General features: G+C 39.4%; 1 protein-coding gene across 2 annotated transcripts in view; it reads right to left on the reverse strand.

Annotated features, from left to right (window-relative positions):
- Positions 1 to 6,450: 6,450 nt before the first annotated feature.
- Positions 6,451 to 25,404, reverse strand: part of mtmr12 (myotubularin related protein 12) — a 28,238-nt gene continuing 9,284 nt past the window's right edge. The window contains exons 5-16 of one of the 2 annotated variants that reach the window (XM_053481332.1): positions 24,115 to 24,251; positions 23,947 to 24,034; positions 23,288 to 23,411; positions 22,479 to 22,554; positions 17,025 to 17,122; positions 16,499 to 16,623; positions 14,508 to 14,586; positions 14,335 to 14,405; positions 14,074 to 14,243; positions 11,069 to 11,245; positions 9,922 to 10,080; positions 6,451 to 9,236 (exon numbers count right to left, since the gene is read on the reverse strand). In XM_053481332.1, coding sequence (XP_053337307.1) covers positions 8,646 to 9,236; positions 9,922 to 10,080; positions 11,069 to 11,245; positions 14,074 to 14,243; positions 14,335 to 14,405; positions 14,508 to 14,586; positions 16,499 to 16,623; positions 17,025 to 17,122; positions 22,479 to 22,554; positions 23,288 to 23,411; positions 23,947 to 24,034; positions 24,115 to 24,251 — 1,895 coding nt within the window. In that variant the 3' untranslated portion in view covers positions 6,451 to 8,645. Of the gene's footprint in view, positions 9,240 to 9,921; positions 10,081 to 11,068; positions 11,246 to 14,073; positions 14,244 to 14,334; positions 14,406 to 14,507; positions 14,587 to 16,498; positions 16,624 to 17,024; positions 17,123 to 22,478; positions 22,555 to 23,287; positions 23,412 to 23,946; positions 24,035 to 24,114; positions 24,252 to 25,404 lie in introns of both variants that reach the window. The other variant, XM_053481331.1, reaches the window with a different exon arrangement.

Below are 25,404 nucleotides of genomic sequence, written 5' to 3' on the forward strand. Positions count from 1 at the left end.
TATCTCCACAGTCCCAGTCCCTCAAGTGGCCTCTACGGTCCCCAGTTGGACTCCAGAGGTTCACATAACATAATGTGCAAGTCTTTGGACTGTGGGAGGAAACCAGAGTACCTGTAGGAAACCCACCTAGCATGGGAAGAACATGCAAACTCCATGATACGAGATGGGAATCAAACCTTCAACCCTGGAGGTGTAGGGCCACAGTGCTAACTATTACACCACCATACAGCCTGTAACAAACCTTTACTTATCATGAACATAAATATGTCATGTCTATGATTTATTCTTTTCTCGGTATGAATAATTGTATAACAAACATGCATCTTTTGAGAATTATATTTATATATATATATATATATATAAAACTATATAACTATATATAATAATATAATATATATAAACCATTTATACTGTAGCGTTTTTACGCCTGAAGAAATGCTGGAGAGACGAGCGAGCTTAATTGCTGCCCAATACAATGGCTGGGAGTACTTTATTTAGCATACAGCCGGTATGGCATGAGCAGCACCTTCACTCAGGAGCCTACTTCTAATTCAGTGTCAGCCTGAACTAGAGCACATTTCACATGTTACACCCCCAACACACACACAACAGGGCCCAAGTCACTAACCCAAACACCTTTCCCCATCATGGTGAACACACCGACATCCCCGCAAGGCATGCTGGTCGTCAGCCGCCGCCCCGCCCACGCCACACTGCCCCCACCCGAGCTGTGACCGTCCCTGGTCACCATGACGAACTTGGTTTCGAAGGCGTGGAGGCGGTCGGCGCTTGCGGGCACGAGTTTTGCTCCACCGGGACCGTCTTGCGCCTTGCCAGCCGCACGCCGGGGAAACATTGAACTCTGTGGAGGCCGGACCGCCTCAGGACTACGTTTGTGTTCATCCCTCACCTGCCAAAGGACGCCGGCGTTCCCACCGCCAGCGCCGACCGCCTCCACGCCTCCGAAATGGAGTTCTTCTTGGTGACCAGGGACGGTCACAGCTCGGGTGGGGGCAGTGTGGCGTGGGCGGGGCGGCGGCTGACGACCAGCATGCTTTGCGGGAATGTCGGTGTGTTCACCATGATGGGGAAAGGTGTTTGGGTTAGTGACTTCGGCCCTGTTGTGTGTGTGTTGGGTGTGACGTGTGAAATGTGCTCTAGTTCAGGCTGACGCTGAATTAGAGGTAGGCTCCTGAGTGAAGGTGCTGCTCATTCCATTACCGGCTGTGTGCTAAATAAAGTACTCCCAGCTATTGCATTGGGTAGCAAATAAGCTCACTCGTCTCTCCAGCATTCTTCTCGGCGTAAAAACGCTACAATACCATACAAGTCACAAAATGTTTTTGAATTTGATAAGTACTCAACAGTACAGATAACAGTACCCTGTTAGTGATAAAGATGGACTCCAGCTTATCTGTGCTAACATAAAGGAGGTGTGTGTTGTCAGAACCTGTTAGATTGACAAACACACAGTACAATGGAAAAGGAGCTCAGGTCAGATCTGAAAAAGAGAATGGAACAGTTGTACAAACAGTTGTACGTAGTGGAAGATGGAGCTATTTTGCCAAGGTCTGGAAGAATACTCAAACTGTCACCCTGTAGCTGGGAGGAAAGTGGTATGGAGGGTGAGGAACAACCCAGGAACCACCAAGCCACAGTCCTGCAATGACCTGGAAGCATTAATATTTACAGTAAAGTTTGTTTAAGAAGAAAAAAAAACACCCTGCACTAAAATCAACACATTCAAGCTCGACTAAAGTTTGCCGTTGGCCACATGGATAAAAAAAAGGAAGGTTTTGACCAGAGGTACAGTATATTTAGAGAAGTAATAGTGAGGCATTCAACCCCAAGAACACTGTACCAGCTGTTTAGCATGGTGATGGTGGTGATGGTGGTGGCATTATGCTTTTGGGATGTTTTGGTGCCAGTGGAACTTGTGCATTGCAGAAAGTGGACGGAATAATGAAAAAAGGACTTCCTCAGAATTCTTTAGTATAAGGTCAGATCATCAGATAGATGACTTAAACTTGGACAAAGTTATGTGTTCAAACAGCACAATGATCCCAACAATACTCAAGGCTGGATGTGGAATGGATAAAGCAGGATAACTTCTAATACCATTCTTTAAGGGTCTCAAAAACTCTATAAAAAATTTGTGGTCCATGCTTACAAATCAAGTCAGTGCCAGGAAACCAACAAATTTAACTAAAAGCCATCAATCTTTTTGTGACAAGAAGATTGATCCAACCATAATTCTCCCAGAAGCTTACTGATGGCGATCAAAAGCGTCTGCTAATGTTGAAAGTTCCTTCGGGAAATATTAGATGTGCTGAACGTGTGTCAATTCCAGGAAACCTCAAATAAATTTAAAGTTGTGCACCAAATTCTTGGAATTTTCTTCTATAAATGATGTACAGGCGGAACAATGGCTAAGTGGTTAGCACTGAACCGTGCAACACCAGGTTCCGGGTTCGACTCCTGTTTGCATGTTCTCTCCATGCTTAGTGGATTTCCTCCCACAGTCCAAAAGTCCATATTAAGTGACTGCTGTAGAGTAATCACTTAATCCTCCAGGTAATCTCTAAGCACACACATTTTGCTTAAAAAAAAAAAATTTTTACATAAGGTATGTGGTTAGCAACCTTCTTCTTATGGTTCTATAGCTTTGGCCATTCCTATAAAACAGTGAACATTTGTCTCAATAATCAAAACGTGGTTATTTATTGACTCTGACTGTGCTTTAAAGCAGGTTGTCTCCCAATCTACTACTTCCATGTCTACCTTCAATTTGTCTGGTTTTTATTTCTGGCAGCGTTGGGAAAACACTTCACATGGTCACAGTTTGCAAATTTACATACTCAATCATAATATGTTTCTCAATCATGTATAAAGTTCTAGCATTTAAAGTCTGTTTCTTCCAAAAGTGGAAATAACCCAGAGTCTTACTGACTTTCACTGACTGCTTTATCCTGGTGAGATTCTCAGTAGAGCTGGAGCTTATCCCAGGAACTATGGGCGTGAGCCAGGAATACTGGCTAGATGGGATGCCAAGCTGTCCACACACACACACCCAGACATTCACACTCTTATTCAAACACAAGAGCAATTCCGTATATGGGCATGGTTCTAGGAAGAGGAAGAAAACCGAGAACCCAGAGGAAACCCCGCTGAAAAGCATTGGGACGTTTAACTCTATGGATCAGTCTGCATCACAGGTGCTCTAACAGTCAACAACGAGGGATTGTACACGCTAGCACACTTGCTACAATGGCCCACGATCACCGGTCATATTTGTTGCTCCTTAGTAAAGCTTGTAAAAGTATTCTAGTCTAGACCGCTGTTTATTTGTAGCTCCCATACCAAGCTTATGTGTTCATCGCTCTGCTTGTCTCACCTCTCTTAATAAGATCATGGAGCGCCAGATTAAGTTGTTATTGCTAAAGTCACCAACTGCAATTCTTCTTAACACCGTACACAACTATTTTTAAAAGTCAAATTTTAATTCAGTGGTTCTTTCTAATTTAGATTTTTTTTCTGCATTGTAAAACAAAAATAAAGTGTCCAAAATATGCAATAATCTTCATTGAACAGTTTGTTTGAGATGTGTCTAAAGGTTCTAATCTGAGGTGCTGTTGTTAATTGGTGATTTCTGAGGCTGGTAACTATAAATGAACTTCTCCTCTGCAGCAGAAGTAAGTTTTAGTCCCGCTTCCCTGGGAAGGTCTTCATGAGAGTCAGCGTCATGGTGCTTGATGGGTTTTGCAAATGCACTTGACAATGCTCTACTTGCAAGAACTATTCCAGAACAGCTGATCTTTGTGTCTTATAATAACAACTGACTGTTGATGTTGCTTAATTTCAAATACCATATGTATTATTTCATAGTTTTGAAAAGGTTTGGCCTTTGATTATTAATCATTTCAATTTTTCAGATCCTGAAAGCTTTCGTCGTCTTGAAAGCTTTCTTCTGTACAGGAACTTACAAAATAGCTTTGTCTTAAAATGAGTATAGTGTAAAACAAAACCACTGTAAAGTTCACAAGTACAGAAATGTGAAAGCTGAATGCTAACCACGATAAAATCATTACTTTATTTCAAATGAATCTCTTGCAGTGCAAAAACCAGTCCAGTGTAATTCTATACTCTGCTGTAAATTCCGCAATTATTATTATGCATATACACTATATTGCCAAAAGTATTCGCTTGCCTGCTTTCACATGCATATGAACTTGAGTAACATCCCATTCCTAATCCATAGGGTTTAATATGCTGTTGGTATTATGCTATATTTAATATGCTATAACAGCTTCAGCTCTTCTGGGAAGACTTTCCACAAGCTTTAGGAGTGTGTTTAAGGGAATTTTTGACCATTCTTCCAGAAGATAATTTCTGAGGTCAGACATTGATGTTGGACAAGAAGGCCTGGCTCACCTGGTCTCCACTCTCATTCAGCCCAAAGGTTTTTTATCGGGTTGAGGTCAGGACTTAAGTTCTTCCACATCAAGGTCACTCATACATGTCTTTATAGACCTTGCTTTGTGCACTGGTGCACAATCATGTTGGAAGAGGAAAGGCCCTTCCCAAACTGTTCCCACAAAGTCGGGGGCATGAAATTGTCCAAAATGTCTCGAAATGCTGAAGCATTAAGAGTTCCGTTTACTTTAACTACAGGGCTGAGCCTAACTCCTAAAAAAACACCTCGCATCATAATCCCCACCAACCAAACTTTACACTTGCCACACTGCAGTCAAAAAAAGTACCATTCTCCAGGCAACCGACAAACCCAGACTCATTTATCAGATTGTCAGACAGAGAAGCGTGATTCATGACTCCTGAAAAGATGTCTCCACTGCTCTAGAGTCCAGTGGCGGTGTGCTTTACTCCACTGCATCCGCGATGTAAGGCTTGGAAGCAGCTGCTCGGCCTTGGAAACCATCCGCTGACCCTGCTCTGTGATTTGATGTGGCCTACCACTTTGTGTCTGAGTTGCTGTTGTTTCCAATCGCTTCCACTTTGTTATAATACCATTAACAGTTGACTGTGGAATGTTTAGTAGCGAGGAAATGTCACAACTGGACTTATTGAATGGGTGGCATCCCATCAGGGTACCACGCTGAGCTCCTGAGAGCGACACATTCATTTACAAACATTGGTAGAAGCAGCCTTGTGTCTAGTTGCTTGAATTTTTTGTAAACCTGCAACCATGGAAGTGATTGGAACACCTGAATTCAATAATTTGAATGGGTGAGTGAATACTTTGTATAGTGTGTGAATGATTGAAGTGACTTTTAAAGACTCTTTTAATTGATTAACGACGCATGCCATTACACAACTACGACACTCACGTTTATGCATAATGATTGTGTATTGGATTGTTATTTGGAGTAAAGACATATTGTATACAGTAAAGTGAACTTGCAGAATAAACTTCACATGTTTAAGAAACAAAGTAAACAAAAAAACATAACTCACTCCAAAGTAAACAATTAGCTTTATGTAACAGTGTTTGAGCGCAAACAGGCAGTAGTGCAATCAAGTTATGGGGAAAAAAAACAACAATGACAAAACAATTCTTCATAAAACAAGCACTTGATTCTAATAATTAATTCATAAAAGGCAGTAGAACAGAATTATACATTAGGCACCCTGTATGTGTATAGTTAAAGAAAAAAAGAATACATTATCCATACAGTGATAAAGGCACAATTCTTTTGCTATATTGAATATTCTAACAGATATGTAAAGGTAAAATATATTGCAGAAATCTGTACAGGGCAAGGAACAAACTCTTAAGGTGGGACTAGGAATTTTGGGATTAAGCTTTATATAATTTCAAGTCCACGTTTTCATTAGATTACTTGGTGGTTTTACAAGAAGTTTACCAAGGCCTTGACGTATTTGAAATAAACAATACATAAGCAAATCCTTAACCTTTTCTAACTTTCACCTTTTTAAACTTTTTTTAGCTGCATTTCAATTATTTAATTAAAGCATTATCGAAAAAATATAATAATAATAATAATAATAATAACAATAATAATAAAGTATTTCTGGTATTTTCCTGATTTTGGTTCCCTGTGTTTAAAATGCTTAAAAAAACAAAACAAAAATTAAAATAAAGAAATCAACACATTAATGAAGACAATTAGATAAATAATGCATATTGTGTTCATATTTGCATGTATGTATGTATGTATATATATATATATATATATATATATGAATGTTATCTGTGTGTGTGTGTGTGTGTGTGTGTGTGTGTGTGTGTGTGTGTGTGTGTGCATTAGCTACCCATTTAAAAATCTGCAGTCAGTAGTTAAGGCACAAGACCTGAAAACTGAGGTATGCACAATAAGGCTGAGCAAAAACTATATGCATAGTATACAGTATATTATACAACAAAAAAACAGACAAAATGTGTAATAATGCAATCGGGGGAAAAAAATCCTGTTTTTCTTTGTTGCACTCATATGAATTCTCACATACTCATATTCAAGTTCTTCTGAACTCTACAGCAACACTAATCTCATAATATCAGCTCAAATAAACCTTTTACTATGCCCCATAATCATACACTGATAATGTAGAACCAACATCCTTATGCTACTGGTGTTAGTTACAAACAACTGGTCCAGTTCATACTGGACTGTGCAACCTTGTAACTGATATATATTACATGTACAAAATAAACACAATGCATTCCTGATTTAGCGCTTGCATATATGCTTGCTTAAGACTCTTTCTGTCTTTCTCTTACACACAAACACACACATATACACTTTGGTTTTTTTATGGCTCAAGTCAGGTTAAATTTGACAGTAGGCTCCACCTAGAGTTTAAACAAAGCTTTATCCCTCAGATACACAGCAGACAAAGATCCGCTCTTAAACCTTATTGGCCTTATCTTCAAATCACACAAAAACACAGGTACGAGTCAAAGGTTCGACCACACCTATTTACAGTAAGGTTTTAACCATTTTCCACTTTCTATAATAATAGACCTCTTACCCTCTTACCTATTAAACGACAAACGCTTTTCGTCCTCTCCTAAAAACCTACATCGGAGCTCCTTTAATATTAGATTCTTCAATTTATCCTTATACTGTAATTGAAATAATGGATCTTATTAATGAACACTGGCAAATGGCAAAGCTCTCAAAGCTAAAAAATCCTACTAGCATATGAGTAAAAAAAAAAAAAGAAAAATTATCCGCACTCCGGTTATATTAAAACTTTTGTCGGTCTTATCAGTGCTTTCCGTCCAAGGCTACTCTTCCAGTCAGTGTGTGCAGGTGTGAACGTGTTACAGCAGTTCATTTGTAAATGCAATGCGAGCAAAAATGGATGCCACGCTTGTGATTTGCACGAAAGGAGAGCAACGTTCAGTTATTCGTTTTTGTTTTGTGGTCTGAGCGTGTCCACCTCGTGCCGAAATAACTTACAGAATAGCATAAAAAGAAAGGTTTGGATATCTGATAATCAAAGGAAGGTGAAAGTTTCTTAAAGAGAATCATTACTGGTGACGAGACATGGATTCATCACTCAAGAAAAAGAAAAAGCCGATCGAGGAAAAGTTCAAAAGTCAACCATCAGCTAGAAAGCTGATGCTTACAGTTTACTGGGATCCTCGAGGCCCAGTATTGGAACATTATCGGGGAAAAATGTCCGGTAAACAACAGTGCTTATTACAGTGAGATGATTATAAACGACCTGAAGCCTAAACGTCTGATAAAACGCAGAGGAATGCTAACCAATGCCACACTGTTTGCACTCTGCAAAAACTTTGTTTTGAGGTATTGAATTCTGATCTCGCTCCATCGGACGTTTGGTCCCCTGAACGCCGCCCTACAAGGATGAAGATTTACTGCTGATAAGAAGTGAAGACAGCTGCGCATTAGTGGCCCGCAGCTCATCCCCAAAAAATTTTTTTTATGAGTGAACACGAAAGCTGGTCGTCAGATGAACAAACTGTATTGAAAACCACGGAGATTGTGTCGAGAAATAATGCATTTGTCTTTTTTTAAAGTTAATTGAAATAAATTCTGCACCCAGAGTGCGAATAATTTTTGACTCACCCTTGTATAATTCACTGCATGAGCCTTAACGAACACGCACACATTTCCTTTGTTGCAGCACTTCTTCTACTTTCCTTTTTTGAATCAGTCAATAACATGAAGCCACCAAATGATGCAAAATCATCTTTGTCTAAATTGAACGAATAAGAAATTTGATCCTGACACTTTAACACATAACACAAGTGTGTCTTGTACAAAATTTTTCTCCAGTTATATTATATTGTATACAATTTGAAGTCGACTGGTCAATAAAGGTCACATTAATGACATTAAACTGGATTTATATAAATATATTTCTTGTTTTTTAATGCTCTTGTGATGATCTGAAAATACATTTGTTCATATCAAGGCTGAATATTGAGGCCCCTATATTTTATATTTCACTACAGCACTCCAATAAACAATGTATCTTGGTGTGTAGGTTTATTTTTCCTCTTAAAATTCTTGAATCTTCCTTCATTAGCTTTATTATTTATTTAATAAGGCGTGGAGAAACCTTTGACTTTGACTACACACACTCACTCACACGTCACTTCAAAAAAATCAACCTCTGAACACGTCTCCTTTCTCCTAAACAAAGCTTATGACTTCACCGCTTTCATCATCTTGACTCGCAAGCTTATCACTAACCATAAGACTATGTAGAAGACTTGTAGGAATGGCAGGCTTGGAGCACCAGGTCCGACCAGAAGCGAAGGGGAAAGAGGACGAAAGACGCAGAGAACCTCGTGTCAGTGGTATCGGCCCCGTCTGCAGCCGGTGGCTTCTAGCCTGCGTATCCCAGCATCCCTTGTGCTCTAGCTCACTCCGGAGATCCTGCACTTGGGCCAGGAGCTCGTTAAGCTTGCTCATGACAGCCACAGAGCCTCCACCTACGATCTGGCTGTCCGGGATCCAGCGGAGACAGCGCTGCATCCACAGACGCAGGGATGGACCAGACAGACAAGGCAGCAGCAGGCCGTGGGGGTCGGGCGGGCGACGCTGCCAAGCCTCATAGAACTCGTTAGAGGTGCCCGCCACCGAGCTCTCGGGCGACGCCATCCAGCGGCTGAGGCGCTTTACACGGAGCAGCTTCTTCAGGCTGTCTGCCTCATCTTTGAAGAAACCCTTCTTGGGAGGAGTTTTAAACGCAGAGCTGGGCAGGGACAACTGCCGTTGGTGCTGCTGAGCGAAATGGAGGAAATCTTTTAAATACAGTATCACAGAATGTTGTTAAATTTAACAATACACTTAAACTCTGGATGGCGAGCATAATTCGTTCTGGAAGTGTGCTTGTATATCGAAGCACTCGTGTATCAAAAGCAAAGAAATAAAGAAAACTCTGATCATTTGTTTCAGTGCACTCACACTCATCACACGCACACTGACTGACCAGATATCATCTATAATCCTGCAGAGCGTGCGCGCAAGAGAAGAACCGTTGGCCTAGTTGTGGTCACGTGTCGCTTGGCAGACAAAGCACATGCGTCCTACTTATGCATCAAGACCTCGCTCGTTTATTAAGTTACAATTTATTTACAAATTTTGCTCGTCTTGACAAACGCTCGCAGACCAAGTTACTTACAATCCAAGGTTCCACTGTACTGAGATTTAAAAATTTGTGTGGGTCACAACAAAACGTAATTGAAATTAGGCTTTGTGAGTTTGTGCTTTTCGTTTGTAGTAAGAAAAGAATATATATTCAAATTTATCCAAAACCACCTTACACGGTTTGAATTCATGCAAATATTTATTAAAATCCGATTTTGTCATTATAATAATTGTTTTAATGTGTGATTGATTGATTGATTGTTGTAGCCATAAAACTGTAAGTTACGATAAACATAAAGCACGGTGCTCTGTTCACCTTTCCCCGAGGAGCCTTGCGTAGGGGTTTCTCTTGCTTGAACTTCTCGCTGTACAGAGGGTTAAAGAAGAACTGCTGAGCCTTGGAGTCAAACTGCACCGACCAGTCCCACACAGCAGGGCAGGTCAATGGGCCTCTTTGTGAGGACTGAAACTCAGCCTGCCAACAAAATCAAGCAACAGAAGGGATGTCTGTTAAAAAAAAAAAAAAAAGAGTAATGGACAAGGACATACATGGGCTAACAAAACTACACAGAGAGACCCTGTTTGCCATCTTGGCCTGATGAGTGTACAGTTACCTTACCACTCTACGAGTGTTTGATCGTCCACTCGGTTTAGAATATGTCTAATGTACCAGCGCGTTCGAGTCAAACCGAGACTTGTGATGACATTTCTCACGAATGAAGGCGCAAAAACCGACTCACATTTACAGAAGACTTCAAGCACAATTTGATGATGAGACTTTTAGCTGGAGTAAAATTTAACCGTAAAAACTGTTTAAAATAAAACCATGTTTCTGCGAGAGGTGTCTTAGAGCCCACTGAAGTTGTTTCTGTGAACATTCAGTTGAAAATCCACAGTCGCCAACTAGCAGAAAAGACGCAGCTGTCTGTGAGAACTGTACACACAATCATTCACCAACACCATCTGTATGTTCCAGGAACTCGGGTGGGAGTTATCGCCTCATCCCTCGTACCGTCCTGACCTCATTCCAATCCATTTCCACATGTTTGAGCTGTTAAGGGAGTTCCTGGGAGGCCAGCGGTTCAGACATGAAGCTGGCAGTCCGATCGTGGTTTTGGCATACTGAGAAAACGTTCTACCAAGATGGTATTCAAGCACTAGTGAAACACCGAGATAAGTGCATTAGTGTAGCAGGGGATTATATAGAGAAACGGAGGAGGTTTTTGGTAGTTCTGCACAACAAAAATAAATAAATAAAAGAGTCCCGCTTTGATTTGAACAGCCGTAAGTGTCTGATATGCTACCTCAGAGAGCAGGTTCATAAACAGGGATATGTTGGAAAATACCTAACCATACAAAATCCAAAGCCAAACAACTGGTAAATATAAATGTTAGACAAAAGTAAAAAAAAAAATAAAAATTCAAACTCAACACTGTTTGACATCATAGATACCAAATGCTACCTTCATCGTGCTTTCCCTCTGATAGGCGGAATTAAAGAGGAAGGTGCTAAAGACTGGCACATGAAGACTGTCAGACAGGACAGTCAGGTATGTCTCGGAGAACTGGAAGGCTGTGCTGTGCTGTTGAACCAGCTGCCACACACACTCCAGGAAGAGCAGGAAGACTGGGGACTGACACTGCAGGAAACACAAGCACAAAAGACACTCAATCCTTAAAGGAAGTTTAAGATCTTTGGGGGAAAAAAACAAACATGATTCATTCATGCATTAATTCACCTTTAGCTACCACTTTATACTCGTCAAGGTCACAAGATATTTTGAGAGCACAGGGTATGAGGGCAGTGTACACACACACTTATTCACACCTACTGTAAGGTCAAATTAGCCAGGTCATGTACAGCGGGAAAAAAAAACTATCACTATTGATGTCACGGTGTGATACGAAAAATAATGCAGAAAAATATTCATTGACAACCTTTTCTGTGACAAAGACGAGGCGATGACGGGACGTCACGGATGATATATTAATGAACAGTGACGGTAACAAATCAGTGCAATATTGTTGACAAAAAAAAAGGCAAGACTAAATGCGTTTAAAAAAATAAAAACTAATAAAACATCCATCTTTATTTTCTTCAACATTTAATTTGTGTCACAATCCGCGGCACACACGGAGAGTTTGTGTGTGCGCGCCTCACAGGCGTCTGCACGCAGTTCATATGTCCTTGTTGGAACAGTTAGAAATATTGATGTGTATATGTGTGACTGTTTCATAAATGTGTATGCCAGTGTTTCATGAGTGTGTGCATGAGTGAAGTTTGACTTAAGCCGTATACAGCGCTCGTACATTTCATTTATATTGGACCGGAGAAAAAAGGTCGATGTGTCGTAATATCGGAGGGGAAACATTGTGGGAACACAACTGCTGGGAAAAATACCAGAGAAGCATAAAAGTATACCATAATGATTACCCAGTTTTACAGCCTCTTTGTGGCAATTATGTTACCATGTTAACATAATTATGTGGTGCAAACACACTAAGTTAATAGGTCCGCAAATGATTGTGATCCATATAAGCTACAGTATCCCTACAACAGTCCAAGTTTGGAAATTCATCTAAAAAAAAAAAAAGTTTCAAAAGACAATATGGACATGCAGGAGTGGCTGTGACGGTTAACAATAAATATAGTTAGCTGAAAACATCAAATGAAAAAAATGTTAAGATAATTATTTCGTAAAAAAAAGAAGAAAAAAAAAAAGGGGGTTTTGACTAGATTAGATTGACTGTAGAGTTAATTAATAATCATCTTACTGATAATAATCATCTTAAATGTTGCGTTTTCATTGACTAAAACCACACTAAAATACTAGAGGGATTAAAACTAGACTAAAATGTCCAGACTTTTAGTCGGGTAAAACTTGACTAAACAAAAATAGGATAAGATTGACTAAATATGATAACAACTAACAGGGACATTTATCCCGAGACTAAGACTCAGAAGACTAAAATTAAAAACAGCTGGCAAAATTAATACTAGTACCGAAGACTCTATGTCCAGTCAGATCCAGCTGGTATTGAAAAATAAAGCTCTTTTTACTAAATACTGACTATTATTCAGCAATTTCATTTTTATTAAATGTCAAAGTATTCATATAATCCTGATTCTTATTTATTAATATTTTTTAAATAATGACAATATCATTAAAACATTGGATTTCACTTTGTCTCAATACAGAAGTAAAATGATTACATAAATGCACCCTTCCTGTCGCAACCATTCCATTTTCTAACCGGCCGGTGGCTGGTTTGTATGAGGCGTATGGTCAAGGGTCCAGCCCAAAGACCAAACAGTGGGGACTCAGTGGACCCTGACCCTCTGATCAGAAAAACCCAGAGCCTCAACTTTAAGAGCCACCACATCCCCTAGACACGCGTAAAATACACCACTTGGACAAAATAAAAAAAAAAATGCAATTCCACAGCGGCCTGCAACCTTAGGAAATTTGTAAACTGTTAAGAATTGTCCAACACATTATTTAGTTTTAAAAGGATGCTGCTGAATCGTGAACTTTACTAAAGAAACACGGTCAGGAAAAAAAAAAATCGAAATCAGGAATGACCGTAATCGGTCCTTACAAACAAATTGGGAAAAAAAGACAGTAGAAATCACAGCTTTGTTAAATTAGTGAGACCAAGAGCATTTCGGTGTGATGAGAACTAAACAGGATTGGAACTAAACAGCGATGTGGGTGGGAGACTAAACCACAGGATTGGGACTAAACCACTTGTTAGTGAGACTAATCAGGAAAAAAAAGTCTTTAATTTGCTAGGGAGTATAAAGATTGGATTTTGGAGAAATAGAAAAAGGTCATGTGATCTGATAAGTTTAGACTGGTGGTCTTAGCATAGTGCCCTCTGTACAATCCTCTGGATGCAGTGTTATGATCTGGGGTTGCTTCAGTTGCTCAGGTCTAGACTCAGCAACATTACGAGGCAATAAAATGAAGTCAGCTGACGACCTGAATGTACTAAATGACCAAATTATCACATCTACATAGTTTTTTTTTTTTTACCCTGATGGTACAGACATATTCCAGGAGTGGCTCTGGGAGCATGAACAATCATTTTCACACATGAACTTTGTCCACCTCATTGTGTGCCGTAAGGTGATAGACTAAAATATAAGCATGCACGTGCTGTCTACTAAACCAAGCTTCAAATTTAATACCTGGTGAAAATGTGACTGTGTACGCTGTGTTGTACCACATCTCCAAACTGCTGGCGAATATGAGTTAGCATGCCAGTCAGGGATTCTTCACCTCTAACTGCTGTACAAAAACTATTTAAACATCAAAGGTTGTGCATTCTATCCCACATACGCATAGATACACATACAGACTAATTATTGCCGGCTTTACGCTTGTAGGCTTGGACACTACAAGCCTCTTCCGTTACTCCATTTCATATTAAATTACTTTAACTGTACTTAGCAAGACTTAAGTACCTCCTTGTCCTTCCCGTGAAGGTGATTACATCGATCGAGGAAAGCGTGGCAGCCGGCCACCCACTCTTTCTGCACCAGGCCCTGGAAGCCAGTCAGTGTCCTGTAATGAGGATCCAGCATGATCTGAACCAGGCTGGAAATAACGCAGCACAGGTCTGTACCTTCCTCCTCTGGAAAAAAAAAATAAAAATAAAAATAGGGATTGGAGCAACTGCTGTCCAGGATCTTAACACTGAAACCTCTGTCTGGTGCAGCACCTACCCATTATAAGGACGTTGGTGTTTTCCTTTTCGAGGCACTCTACCACTTCGACTGCTTTGTGAAGACACTGCCTGCAAATAAAAACCAACAACACGAGGATTTCTCCAGTTATCGTCTCCTCAGCTTTTAAATGTGCAGAAATACAAAAAAAAAAATAATAATAATAATAATACCTTATGATGTCTAGCCAGCCTGAGCTTTCAAGAGAGGAGAACCACTTGACATCTGACACCCAAAAATCAGTCGAATTATCTGTAAAAAGAAAAAGATGAATGATAAAAATATACCTGCGGTGGTGGCCAGCAGAACAGATGGCCATGACCTTACAACGCAAAAGCCGTCTACTACATACAGCAAACAACAAATACATGAAACCTTAAACACAATATTTTTATTTATTTAATCTTTCTACTGGTTTCACATTTCAGAGAGCCAACCTACTAACCCTCCCCGTATACACACAGCACTGTGCCAAAGGCAGCATATTATATGCTGTACCAATTTTGTTATATATATGTTTATCATGTAAATAAATAACATTAGAGGAGAATATATGCATGGCTGTAAAAAAAAAAAAAAAACAGAATAGTTGCATAAAAATATAAAGGGGCGAGTGTGACAAAGTTACCAGAACAACTCATATTCTTCAGCATGCTCAGTAAAACCTAACAGCTGTTTTGTTTTTTTTATAAAACTGCACAAATCTGTGTCTAAAACACCTGATTTTAAGCAATGAGTTTTCACTCCAAATATTGACTGTTTATTTTATTGTTAAATAAAATGCATGTTGCTCATGCCATAATTTTATATGTGCCCAAGACTTTTGCACAGAACTATAAGTAAAACAGCTGTTAGGTTTTACTGAGCTTGCTGGAGAATCTGAGTTCTTCTGGTAACTTTGTCACACTCACTCCTTTCTATTTTTATGCAAATCCCAGGAGCGTACATTAGGATTTTTGTTTCCATCTGAAAACTGGTCTGTCTTGTACTATTTTTTTTTCTTTCTTTACAGCCATGCAAATATTCTCCTGTAATGTTACTTATTTATTGATTTTTAAGTTATATATGGAAATACTGAATTATGTAATACATAATTATGCAGACATGCTAAACATATATAATATATGTCCTCAAAGGACAATATTATAAAAATGAAACTTGGATATATTTAAGGGTAGTCAATGTGCAGCTTGTATAATAGTATAGATTTACTGTCCTCTGACAATACCAATATATATAATATCAATATACAGCCATTATTGACAAAATAGCTGGCAACAAAAGTGTTAAGTCTGCATGTTGAGTTGTTGTTAGAGGACAGTAAATCTATACTACAAGCTGCACTATGACTACTTTAAAATATAATTAATATAATATAATATCCAAGTTTCATTTCTATAGTATAGTCCCTTGAGAACATATAATAAAGCGGTTGCTGAAATGTGAGGGGTGCACTTGTGGGGTGTACTAGTATTTGTGAGATACTGTATTGTGTGATGTGTGTGTGAGTGCGCGTGTGTAAAAAATGGGTCACATAGTCAAATAAAAACAGCACAGATTAAAAAGATCACGTTTTTATGGTTGTTTTTGTGACATCATTCCCATATTTCCCATATTTCCATATTTCATAATGAAGACTTCTACATAGCTCTACATGACATATCACAAAACCCAAATCCTTAGGCTCAGTTTGTCTAAAGCCTTTCCTGTCGATTTTTTATTTTTTTTTCCCCTCAATCGCCTATTGACCAATTTAGCTCACACAGATCCACTTGCTCTTTCTGGGGCTTTTAAAAAAGAGGCCGTTCACTGTACAAAACTGTGTTTCCCCGCAGAGCCTGTGTGACCGTCAGTACGCCCTACTTATTCATTTTACGGCAGCTGCCATGCACTGCATTTACTGCCTCTCAGTACACCGCTCTCACGGTATCAGAATAAACTGGTACAGGAGTGGGAGGGCAAGAAAGAATTGTCTGCTACTAGTTAAATCGATTGTTCTCCCGGACAGATTTTTTTGAACCTGTACAGTACTTTGGCTGCCTGCCCATGTATCCTCTATGAATGTGAAACACTGATGAGATATACGCACAGATCTGCATTAGATTACATTAGATGTTTTTTTCCTCAACCCCAGGAGATATTTTTTGATGAAGGAAATACTTGCCAATGAGAAAGAACTGCTTAAACTTGGTGTAGGACTGCTGAATGTCCTGAAGGGAGGGGAGCGTTTCTGACAGATCCTCGGTTTTAACAGAATAAAGGTGGTTTTGAGCCACAGCTTGAAGCATTCTGCAAAATAAAACAAAGAACAAATGAGCATTTAAACAGGGGAAGTTAAAGCTCATTGTTTTAAAAAGGATAAAACCAGTAATGCCAAAAATATTAATAAAAAAGTATTTTGACATTTCTATAAACAATGGACATTTTGACCTGTCAGTGTTTCTGCATACATTTTGAGGATAAATGTAGCTTAATTCATCAATTTTTAAGATCATATCCCTTAAAAACAAGGCATTTTTAGCCATTTTTTTGCATTACTATACATCAAATTCTAAATCTAAATGAAAATATTTGTAATATCTTAACTTGCATTATAAGAGCAGAATTTTCAGCAAATGGTGAAATGTAGATCTTAATTTTATGATAACCAGAAGAAAAATACAAGACTGCATATGCCTTATCGTGTGTACCTGTCCATGTAGGCCTGTACCACGCCATCTTCCTGATTTGTAGGCACAGAGGAAGATTTAAATAAAGCACAGCCACTGTGGTGAGACCAGCACCAAACCTTAAAAACAAAAAATAGAAAAATAAAAAAAACTGACATACGACAATAATTTTGTTAAAATGCACTACATCGCTCCTACAGACTTCAGATCTCAGATTTTGAAGTGTGGCTGTGGGGATTCGCTCATTCATTTATTTATTCATAAAAGCATTAGTGAGTCCAGGAGCTAAGGTCTGGGCCCATATTCACAAAGTTCTTAGAATTCTTTCAGAGAGCTCCTCTTAGCTTTAAAATTCCTAGCTGGGAGTCCTAGACTAAAAGTAATTTAGGAAACTTCTCAGAGCAGCTCTGAGTAAGGAAAGTACAAAACCCTTTATCTTAGTAAGAAGGGTGGTTGACTCCGTTGCTAGGGATGGTGCAGCAAATCAAGGACTGTGATTGGTTATTTAAAAAAAATAATCTGTAAAGGTCTTAAAATGGACTCTTTGTGAAAATAAAATATATAACAATAGAAAGGACAGTGAAATCTTAATATATCATATAATCATGAATGCAGACCATTTTATGCAAAATTTCTGTTATATGCTTCTTCTTCTTTGTCTTTCGGCTGTTCCCTTTCAGGGGTCGCCACAGCGAATCATCTGCCTCCATCTAACCCTATCCTCTGCATCCTTTTCTCTCACAACAACTAACTTCATGTCCTCTCTCACTGCATCCATAAATCTCCTCTTTGGTCTTCCTCTAGCCCTACTGCCTGGCAGTTTCAACCTCAGCATCCTTCTACCGATATATTTACAATCTCTCCTCTGAACATGTCCAAACCACCTCAATCTGGCCTCTCTGACTTTATCACCAAAACATCTAACATGGGTTGGCTCTCTGATGAACTCATTCTTGATCCTATCCATCCTTGTCACTCCCAAGGAGAACCTCAACATCTTCAGCTCTGCTACCTCCAACTCTGCCTCCTGTCTTTTCTTCAGCGCCACTGTCTCTAAGCCGTAGAGCATCGCTGGTCTCACCACTGTCCTGTACACCTTTCCTTTCATTCTCGCTGATACTCTTTTATCACACAACACACCTGACACTTTTCTCCACCCATTCCAACCTGCCTGTACCCGCCTCTTCACCTCCTTTGAACACTCTCCTTTGCTCTGGACCGTTGACCCTAAGTACTTAAAATACTGCACCTTCTTTACCTCTGCTCCCTGAAGCCCCACCATTCTTTTGGGTCCCTCTCATTTATCTGTCTTGCTTGCTGCTGCTGCCTTCATTCCTCTGCCTTCCAGAGCATACCTTTACCTCTCCAAATTTTCCTCCACCTGTTCCCTGCTCTCGATACAAAGCACAATGTCATCTGCAAACTTCATAGTCCATGGAGACTCCTGTCTTACCTCATCTGTCATCCTGTCCATCACCAGAGCAAACAAAAAGAGGCTTAGAGCCGATCCTTGATGCAGAACCACCTTCACCTTGAACTCTTCTGTCACACCTACAGCACATCTCACCACTGTCTTACAGCTCTCATACATGTCCTGCACCACTCTAACATACTTCTCTGCCACTCCAGACCTTCTCATACAATACCACAGCTCCTCTCTTGGCACCCTGTCGTACGCTTTCTCTAAATCTACAAAGACACAATGCAACTCCCTGTTACCTTCTCTGTACTTCTCTGCCAGCATCCTCAAAGCAAATACTGCATCTGATGTACTCTTTCTAGGAATAAAATCATATTGCTGCTCACAAATGCTCACCTCTGCCCTTAACCTAGCTTCCACCACTCTTTCCCACAGCTTCATTGTATGGCTCATTAGCTTTATACCTCTATAATTGCCACAGCTTTGCACATCTGCCTTGTTCTTAAAAATTGGCACCAATACACTTCTCCTCCATTCCTCTGGAATCCTCTCACTCTTCAAGATCTTGTTAAACAGAAACAGAAACTCCACCTCTCCTAAGCACTTCCATACCTCCACAGGTATGTCATCAGGACCAACAGCCTTTCCACTCTTCATCCTCTTTAACGGCCTTCTCACCTGACTTCTACTAATATTTGCTACTTCCTGTTCCACAACAGTCACCTCTTCTACTCTTTGTTCTCTTTCATTTTCCTCATTCATCAACTCCTCAAAGTACTCCTTCCATCTTCCCATCACCCTCCTGAAATTTGTCAGTACATTTCCATCTCTATCTTTAATCACTCTAACCTGCTGCACATCCTTCCCATCTCTATCTCTCTGCCTTGCCAACCTGTACAGATCCCCCTCTCCCTCCTTACTGTCCAGCCTAGCAAACAAGTCCTCATATGCTCTTTGTTTGGCTTTTGCCACCTCTACCTTTACCTTACTCTGCTTCTCCCTGTACTCCTGTCTACTCTCTTCAGTCCTCTAAGTGTCCCACTTCTTCTTAGCTAGCCTCTTTCCCTGTATACACTCCAATACTTCCTCATTCCACCACCAAGTCTCCTTGTCCACTTTCCTTTTACCTGATGATACACCAAGTACCCTTCTACCTGTCTCCCTGATCACATTGGCTGTAGTTGTGCAGGCAACTGAAAGCCCCTCCTGACCACCCATAGCCTGTCTCAACTCCTCCCTAAAGACTTCACAACATTCTTCCTTTCTCAGCTTCCACCACTTTGTCCTCTGCTCTGCCTTTGTCCTCTTCGCCTTCCTTACCACCAGGGATATTTTACAGGGATATCCACTCTTATGTGTCACCCTATGTTCCTGCCTCTTCTGAAAGAAAGTATTTCTTCTACTGCCATTTCCATCCTCTTTGCAAAGTTCACCACCATCCGTCCTTCTACATTCCTGTCCTGAAGACGAAACCTGCCCATCACATTTTCATCACCTCTGTTCCCTTCCCCAACATGTCCATTGAAGTCTGCACCAATCACCACTCTCTCACCTCTGGGGATGCTCTGCATCACTTCATCTAACTCACTCCAAAATTTCTCCTTCTCTTTTAACTCACATCCTACCTCTGGGGCATAACCACTAACAACACTGAAGCTTATCCCTTCAATTTCCAGCTTCAGACTCATCACCCTATCTGATACTCTCTTCACCTCTAGAACATTCCTTACAAACTCCTCTTTCAGAATAACTCCTACTCCATTTCTTTTCCTATCCACACCATGGTAAAACAATTTGAACCCACCAATTACCTGTAACCCATTTCAGATTGATGGGGGGGCTCAGCTTTTACTAATTTACATAATTGTAGGACAATTAGGTCTATTTAAGTAGCACTTTTGGATGGTATGTAGCCACCAATCCAAGAGAGATGGAAGGAAGTACAAGAACAAGGACACCAAATTGGGCAGAAGAGCAGTGTTTACTTTTAAGTTCAGTGTTCAGAGAATATTTCTTCTTCCCGCCATTTTGTCCTCTGCTATAGAAACTCTTAAGCCTTTAAAAGTCCTCCTCTCTACTCTAAACAATTTTTACCTTAAAGCTGTTTTCAGGTCTAAAATGTTTCGTGAATCATTTTCATCTTTCTAAGATTTTGTCCTAAATTTAAGGGGAAATTCTAAGAAATTGTCATAATACTAAGAATTTTCTTAGAATTGGCACTAGGAGCAACTTTTAGGCTTAAGAAGCTTTGTGAATATGGTCCCTGATCATCAACCTTGGTAAAGCTGGTCTAAATGGAGCTCACTTTGTGCACTTTCTCTCTTTGTGAGATTTTGTTTAACTTTATTTTCCAGTATTCATGTGTGAAAATTATTCCTCATGCTCCTGAAACCACTCACTTACAATCTGAATTCTGAAATATATATCCATGCCATCAGGGAAGTCAAACTCCATAGATGTGATAATCTGGTCATTCGGTAGCATTCAGCTCATCACATGATTTCATTTTATTGCCAGATAAGGTTGCTGAGCCTAGACCTGACCAACTGGAGCAACAAGACAATTTGAACTCATCGGATCATATGACCTTTCTTCCCATGGCTCCAAAGTCTAATCTTTATGCTCTCTAGCACATTTAAGCCCTTTCTCTGATTAGTCTTACTACCAACTCGTTTTCTTATGACCATACTGCTGTTTAATCCCAACCCTGTGTGAGAGTGTGTGTGTGTATGTGTGTGTGGTTGGAAATACTCTAACCTTCCTTATTAAACATAGCTTTAAATTTCTGCTGTTGATTTCTTTACAATGCAACTTCACCAAGTGTTCAAGTGATCTCCAGCCCTATAATTTGTCTTTTAATAAGACAGACACTCTTATTTTTGTTTTCCGGGCAGGAAGTGTCTCATGTTTTAAACGCTGTATGCTGGAATGTTCAGAATGTCTGATTAATGCGTGCACTATGAAGACTCTGTAAGGAAGTCCAGCTGCCACTTGCTGACTCAGAATGGTTAAAAATACTTGTGCCAATTTGCACATCTATTCGAAGTGATAGTTTAGTTTTACACCAGTTTGGTTGTGACTTTTTTTTTTTTTAAACACAAAGCTACAAATGCTAAACAGATGAGACATGCCTGTTCAAAACGGAAGCAAAGAGAGAGAGGGGGGGGGGGACTTCTCTGTCAAGTCATGTTTAAACAGCTTTCTCATCAACTTCTTTCATCATATCAACATCACTAATCAGATGCATGAAAAGTCTGTAATCATCAAAGAAAGTCTGTAAAACCTCGTCCCTTTCAGCCTAATAATTGACATACGTAATGTACGTTAATGTACTAAAATGTTTTGCTGGGGCTCCATACAGATTATTGTATACCAACAACTCGACTTTTCTTATCTTGGTGATAAGAATACATGGGGTGTTACAAATCAAAACAGGACCTTTGTTCGAATATCAGAAGACAGTTATGAGAGTAAACGCTACCTTTATTCCTCTATATAATCCCCTGCTACACTTATGCACTTATCCCAGGGTTTCATTACCATCAAGGTAGAAATACTGGAGCCATAATCAGATTGCTTGTATTACGTCTGAAACACTGGCCTCCCAGGAACTCCTTTAACAGCCCAAGTGTGTGGAAACAGCATGGATCAAGGTCAGGACTGTACTGTACAGTGGATGTGGTAATAACTTCCAGTCGAGTTCCTGTAATGTGCAAGTTATTGATTGTGTATGATCGTGTGTACAGTTTCCACAGACAGGTGCGTCTCTTCTGCAAGTTATTCATTTATTTTCAAGGATAAGGCTCACGGAAACGACTGCAGTGTGCTCTTAGCCACTTAGGCGAGATCATCATTCATGGACGTACGTCCTTCTTTAAAAAAATGTTTGCACTATTCTAATTCGAATATGTTACTGGAGCTAAGAGTCTAATCGCCGTACTGTACTTAAAGTCTTCTATAAATGTCAATCGTTTCGCGCAATCATTAACGAAAAATTTGATCACAGATCCCTGTTTGACTCGAACATCCCTCGTATATATAATAGACACACTTACAGGTAACCCGTTTCCTGGAAATTTGGCTAAATCCTCATCGGTGACAGCTGTTGGAATGATGAAGTACTTTGGTAATCTACAAAGAAACGTCAAGATTATGTGACTGAAATAATAAAACATAACCCCTTATTGATAATAATATTATATATATATATATATATATATATATATATATATATAAAAAAGGGGGTTAATAAAACTAGTAAGGGTAATATTATGATGAGGTCAAATGGAGTTATTTCTTAAATATACACTACCGCTCAAAAGTTTGGGATCACTTGCAAATCGCTTCTTTTTGTTTAGTGATTTATTTTCTACATTCTACAACAATACAACCAAAACTATGAAATAAGACATATGGAATTAGGTAATTATGCAACAACAAAGACAGTCAGTTGTTATTTAAAGACACGGAGGTCAGCCTTTCTCGAATCGTTCTTGCAAGAATTACAGTATTGTCAATTCCTGCATTTGCAAAATTTATCAAGCACCATGATGAAACTGTCTCTCATAAAGACTATCCCAGGAAAACAAGACCAAAACTTACCTCTGCTGCAGAGGAGAAGATCATTTACAGTCACTAGCCTCAAAAATCACAAATTAACAAACAGCACCTCGGGTTAGTGCCGTTATGAAGTCTTTACAGAGCGTAAGTAGCCGACACATCTCAATATCAACTGTTCAAATGAGATTATTACAGATTTTGGACGCCTTCCGCATTGTTTTACAGTGTAGAAAGAAATAAACATCAGTGCTCCCCTTTGAAACTTTTGAGCGGTAGTGCGTTTCACCAATACATTATCACTTACTTTATGGAAAGGTCAAAGTTCTCATTTTTTGTGACTATTTTACAGTTTCCTTTGGTCCTTTTCATTTCTTGCACCCAGTCATGCGATGAATCAAACATAACAGTCTTATGTGTCGTCTGCATTCCTGTAAAGTCCGAAAGAACACATTCGGTTACGTTTGCTTGCTTTAGTTACTCATTTTAGATGCACAGCATTTCTCCCCCTTTTACTTGATATAGTTCTAGCTTAAAAATTTCCACCCTATCTAAAGCATTTACAAAAGCATGACAATCAGACAGCTGCTCTGACAGTTGGTCGTGCATTTGCACACTCACTGTGCAGAGACAACGCATCACCGTTGTAAGAGGCATGTCGAATGTGACAGCTGCAAATAGCAAATATTCAAAACGCTTTTCTCCACTTCTCTCCCGATCGCCGAGCAGAAACTGACACTTCCTTACCTTTAAATGTATATATTCCTTACCTTCAAATGTATATTTGTACTCTATGTTTGATATTATTACTGAATAATAACTGATTATATACTTTTAGACATACTTCACGAAGGGATAAATATATCCTGAATAAAAACGTACTGTACACTTGTATCGAATCACATATAGATCACAGATGATACCATTTACATGAACTGAAAGTACACTGAAGAGGAAATCTGATACCTGGACTTGCTGCATGAGCGTAAGAAAACGCAAAAACACATTTCAGAGACTTTGGCTCCAGGCAGTGGTGAACAATACCATGAAAGATCTGAAACCAAAACATAATAAAATTTATGAGTTTGAATTCATGTTTGAACATTAATTGTGTGAGAAGCTTTAAGCTTCAACCTTTCTGGCGTCCTCTTCTTTGGTGTAGGTTAAGCAGAACTGAAAGACGCGCAGGTCTTTACAGTGAATGATGATCTTCGATGGGTATTTATTTGTCACAACGCCTCCAGTTATCAACTTTTTCTTCTCGTCGTAAACTGTGGGAGAGATGAGAAAAGTATGCTGTTAGATCTTAATAAAAAGAAAAAATAAAAGAAATCATGATGTGTTAGGGTTTTCTGATACTTCCTGACAGGGGTTTAGATATGAATGTGTTAAACCTCACACGCTCCTCTGTTCCTCTTGCTATATTTCTCTACCCATCCTGTCATCTCTCCCTTATGCCTTATATGGCAATTCTTACCCTTTCTGCACAGAACACTTTGGTTTCTCCAGAACCTTTTTGTTTCCCCGGAACATGAGAATGGCTTTGTTGTAGTAGACAAAGGATATATATTTCCTGAATAAACTAGAGAACTTTGACACCGTGTGTGTGTGTGTGTGTGTGTGTGTGTGTGTGTGTGTGTTAGTGTGAGATAACGTCTCTCCCGTTACAGTCCAGTGTGAAGAAGCATAGCAGACGGATCTAGCCATTGTATGATGTAGGTATCAGTCATCTTCTAATACGATATTATCACGATACCTAGTTGGCGATTCAATAAAAATTTGGATTCTAAAAGTATCACGATTTTATAAATATCCTGATTTGATATGATATTTTTTTAGATTTTGTTACAATTTTAAACCTATTAAAAAAAAAAAAAAACTTTAAAAAAAGTATATATAGAGAGAGTCAAACCTCGGTTTGCGAGTAACACGGTTTGTGAGTGTTCCGCAATATGAGCAAAGATTTTTTATACATTTTGACTTGGAAAACGAACAAGTCTTGGTTTACAAGTACCAAGTAACATGTTTCACGAATGCGCTTCTTGTTTTGACGCTGAGCGTCACGTGATCACTACTAAACCAACGTTTTTTCTCTCTCGTGCGCTGCGGAATTGTGGGTAATCGTCTCCCCTGCTGTGTGTGTGAAAAGAGTGGAGGAAGGGTAACTGTAAGACGAGAGAGGGGAGTGAGGTTTTAGATTCTCTCTCTCCCACACACAGACACACACAGACACACACAGACACACATAGACACACACAGACACACATAGACACACACAGACACACACATTCACAGCGCCTGCGTGCACAAACGGGAACACTTATCTGTCAGGATTTATTTTGACTTTTATTTAAAGGTTAAGTGCAGGTTGATTTGTTTTATATTTACTCAATATTTTGTGATAATTATTTTTATATATTTATT

Source organism: Clarias gariepinus, chromosome 21 (assembly GCF_024256425.1).
Source record: "Clarias gariepinus isolate MV-2021 ecotype Netherlands chromosome 21, CGAR_prim_01v2, whole genome shotgun sequence".
Taxonomy (NCBI): Eukaryota; Metazoa; Chordata; class Actinopteri; order Siluriformes; family Clariidae; genus Clarias; species Clarias gariepinus.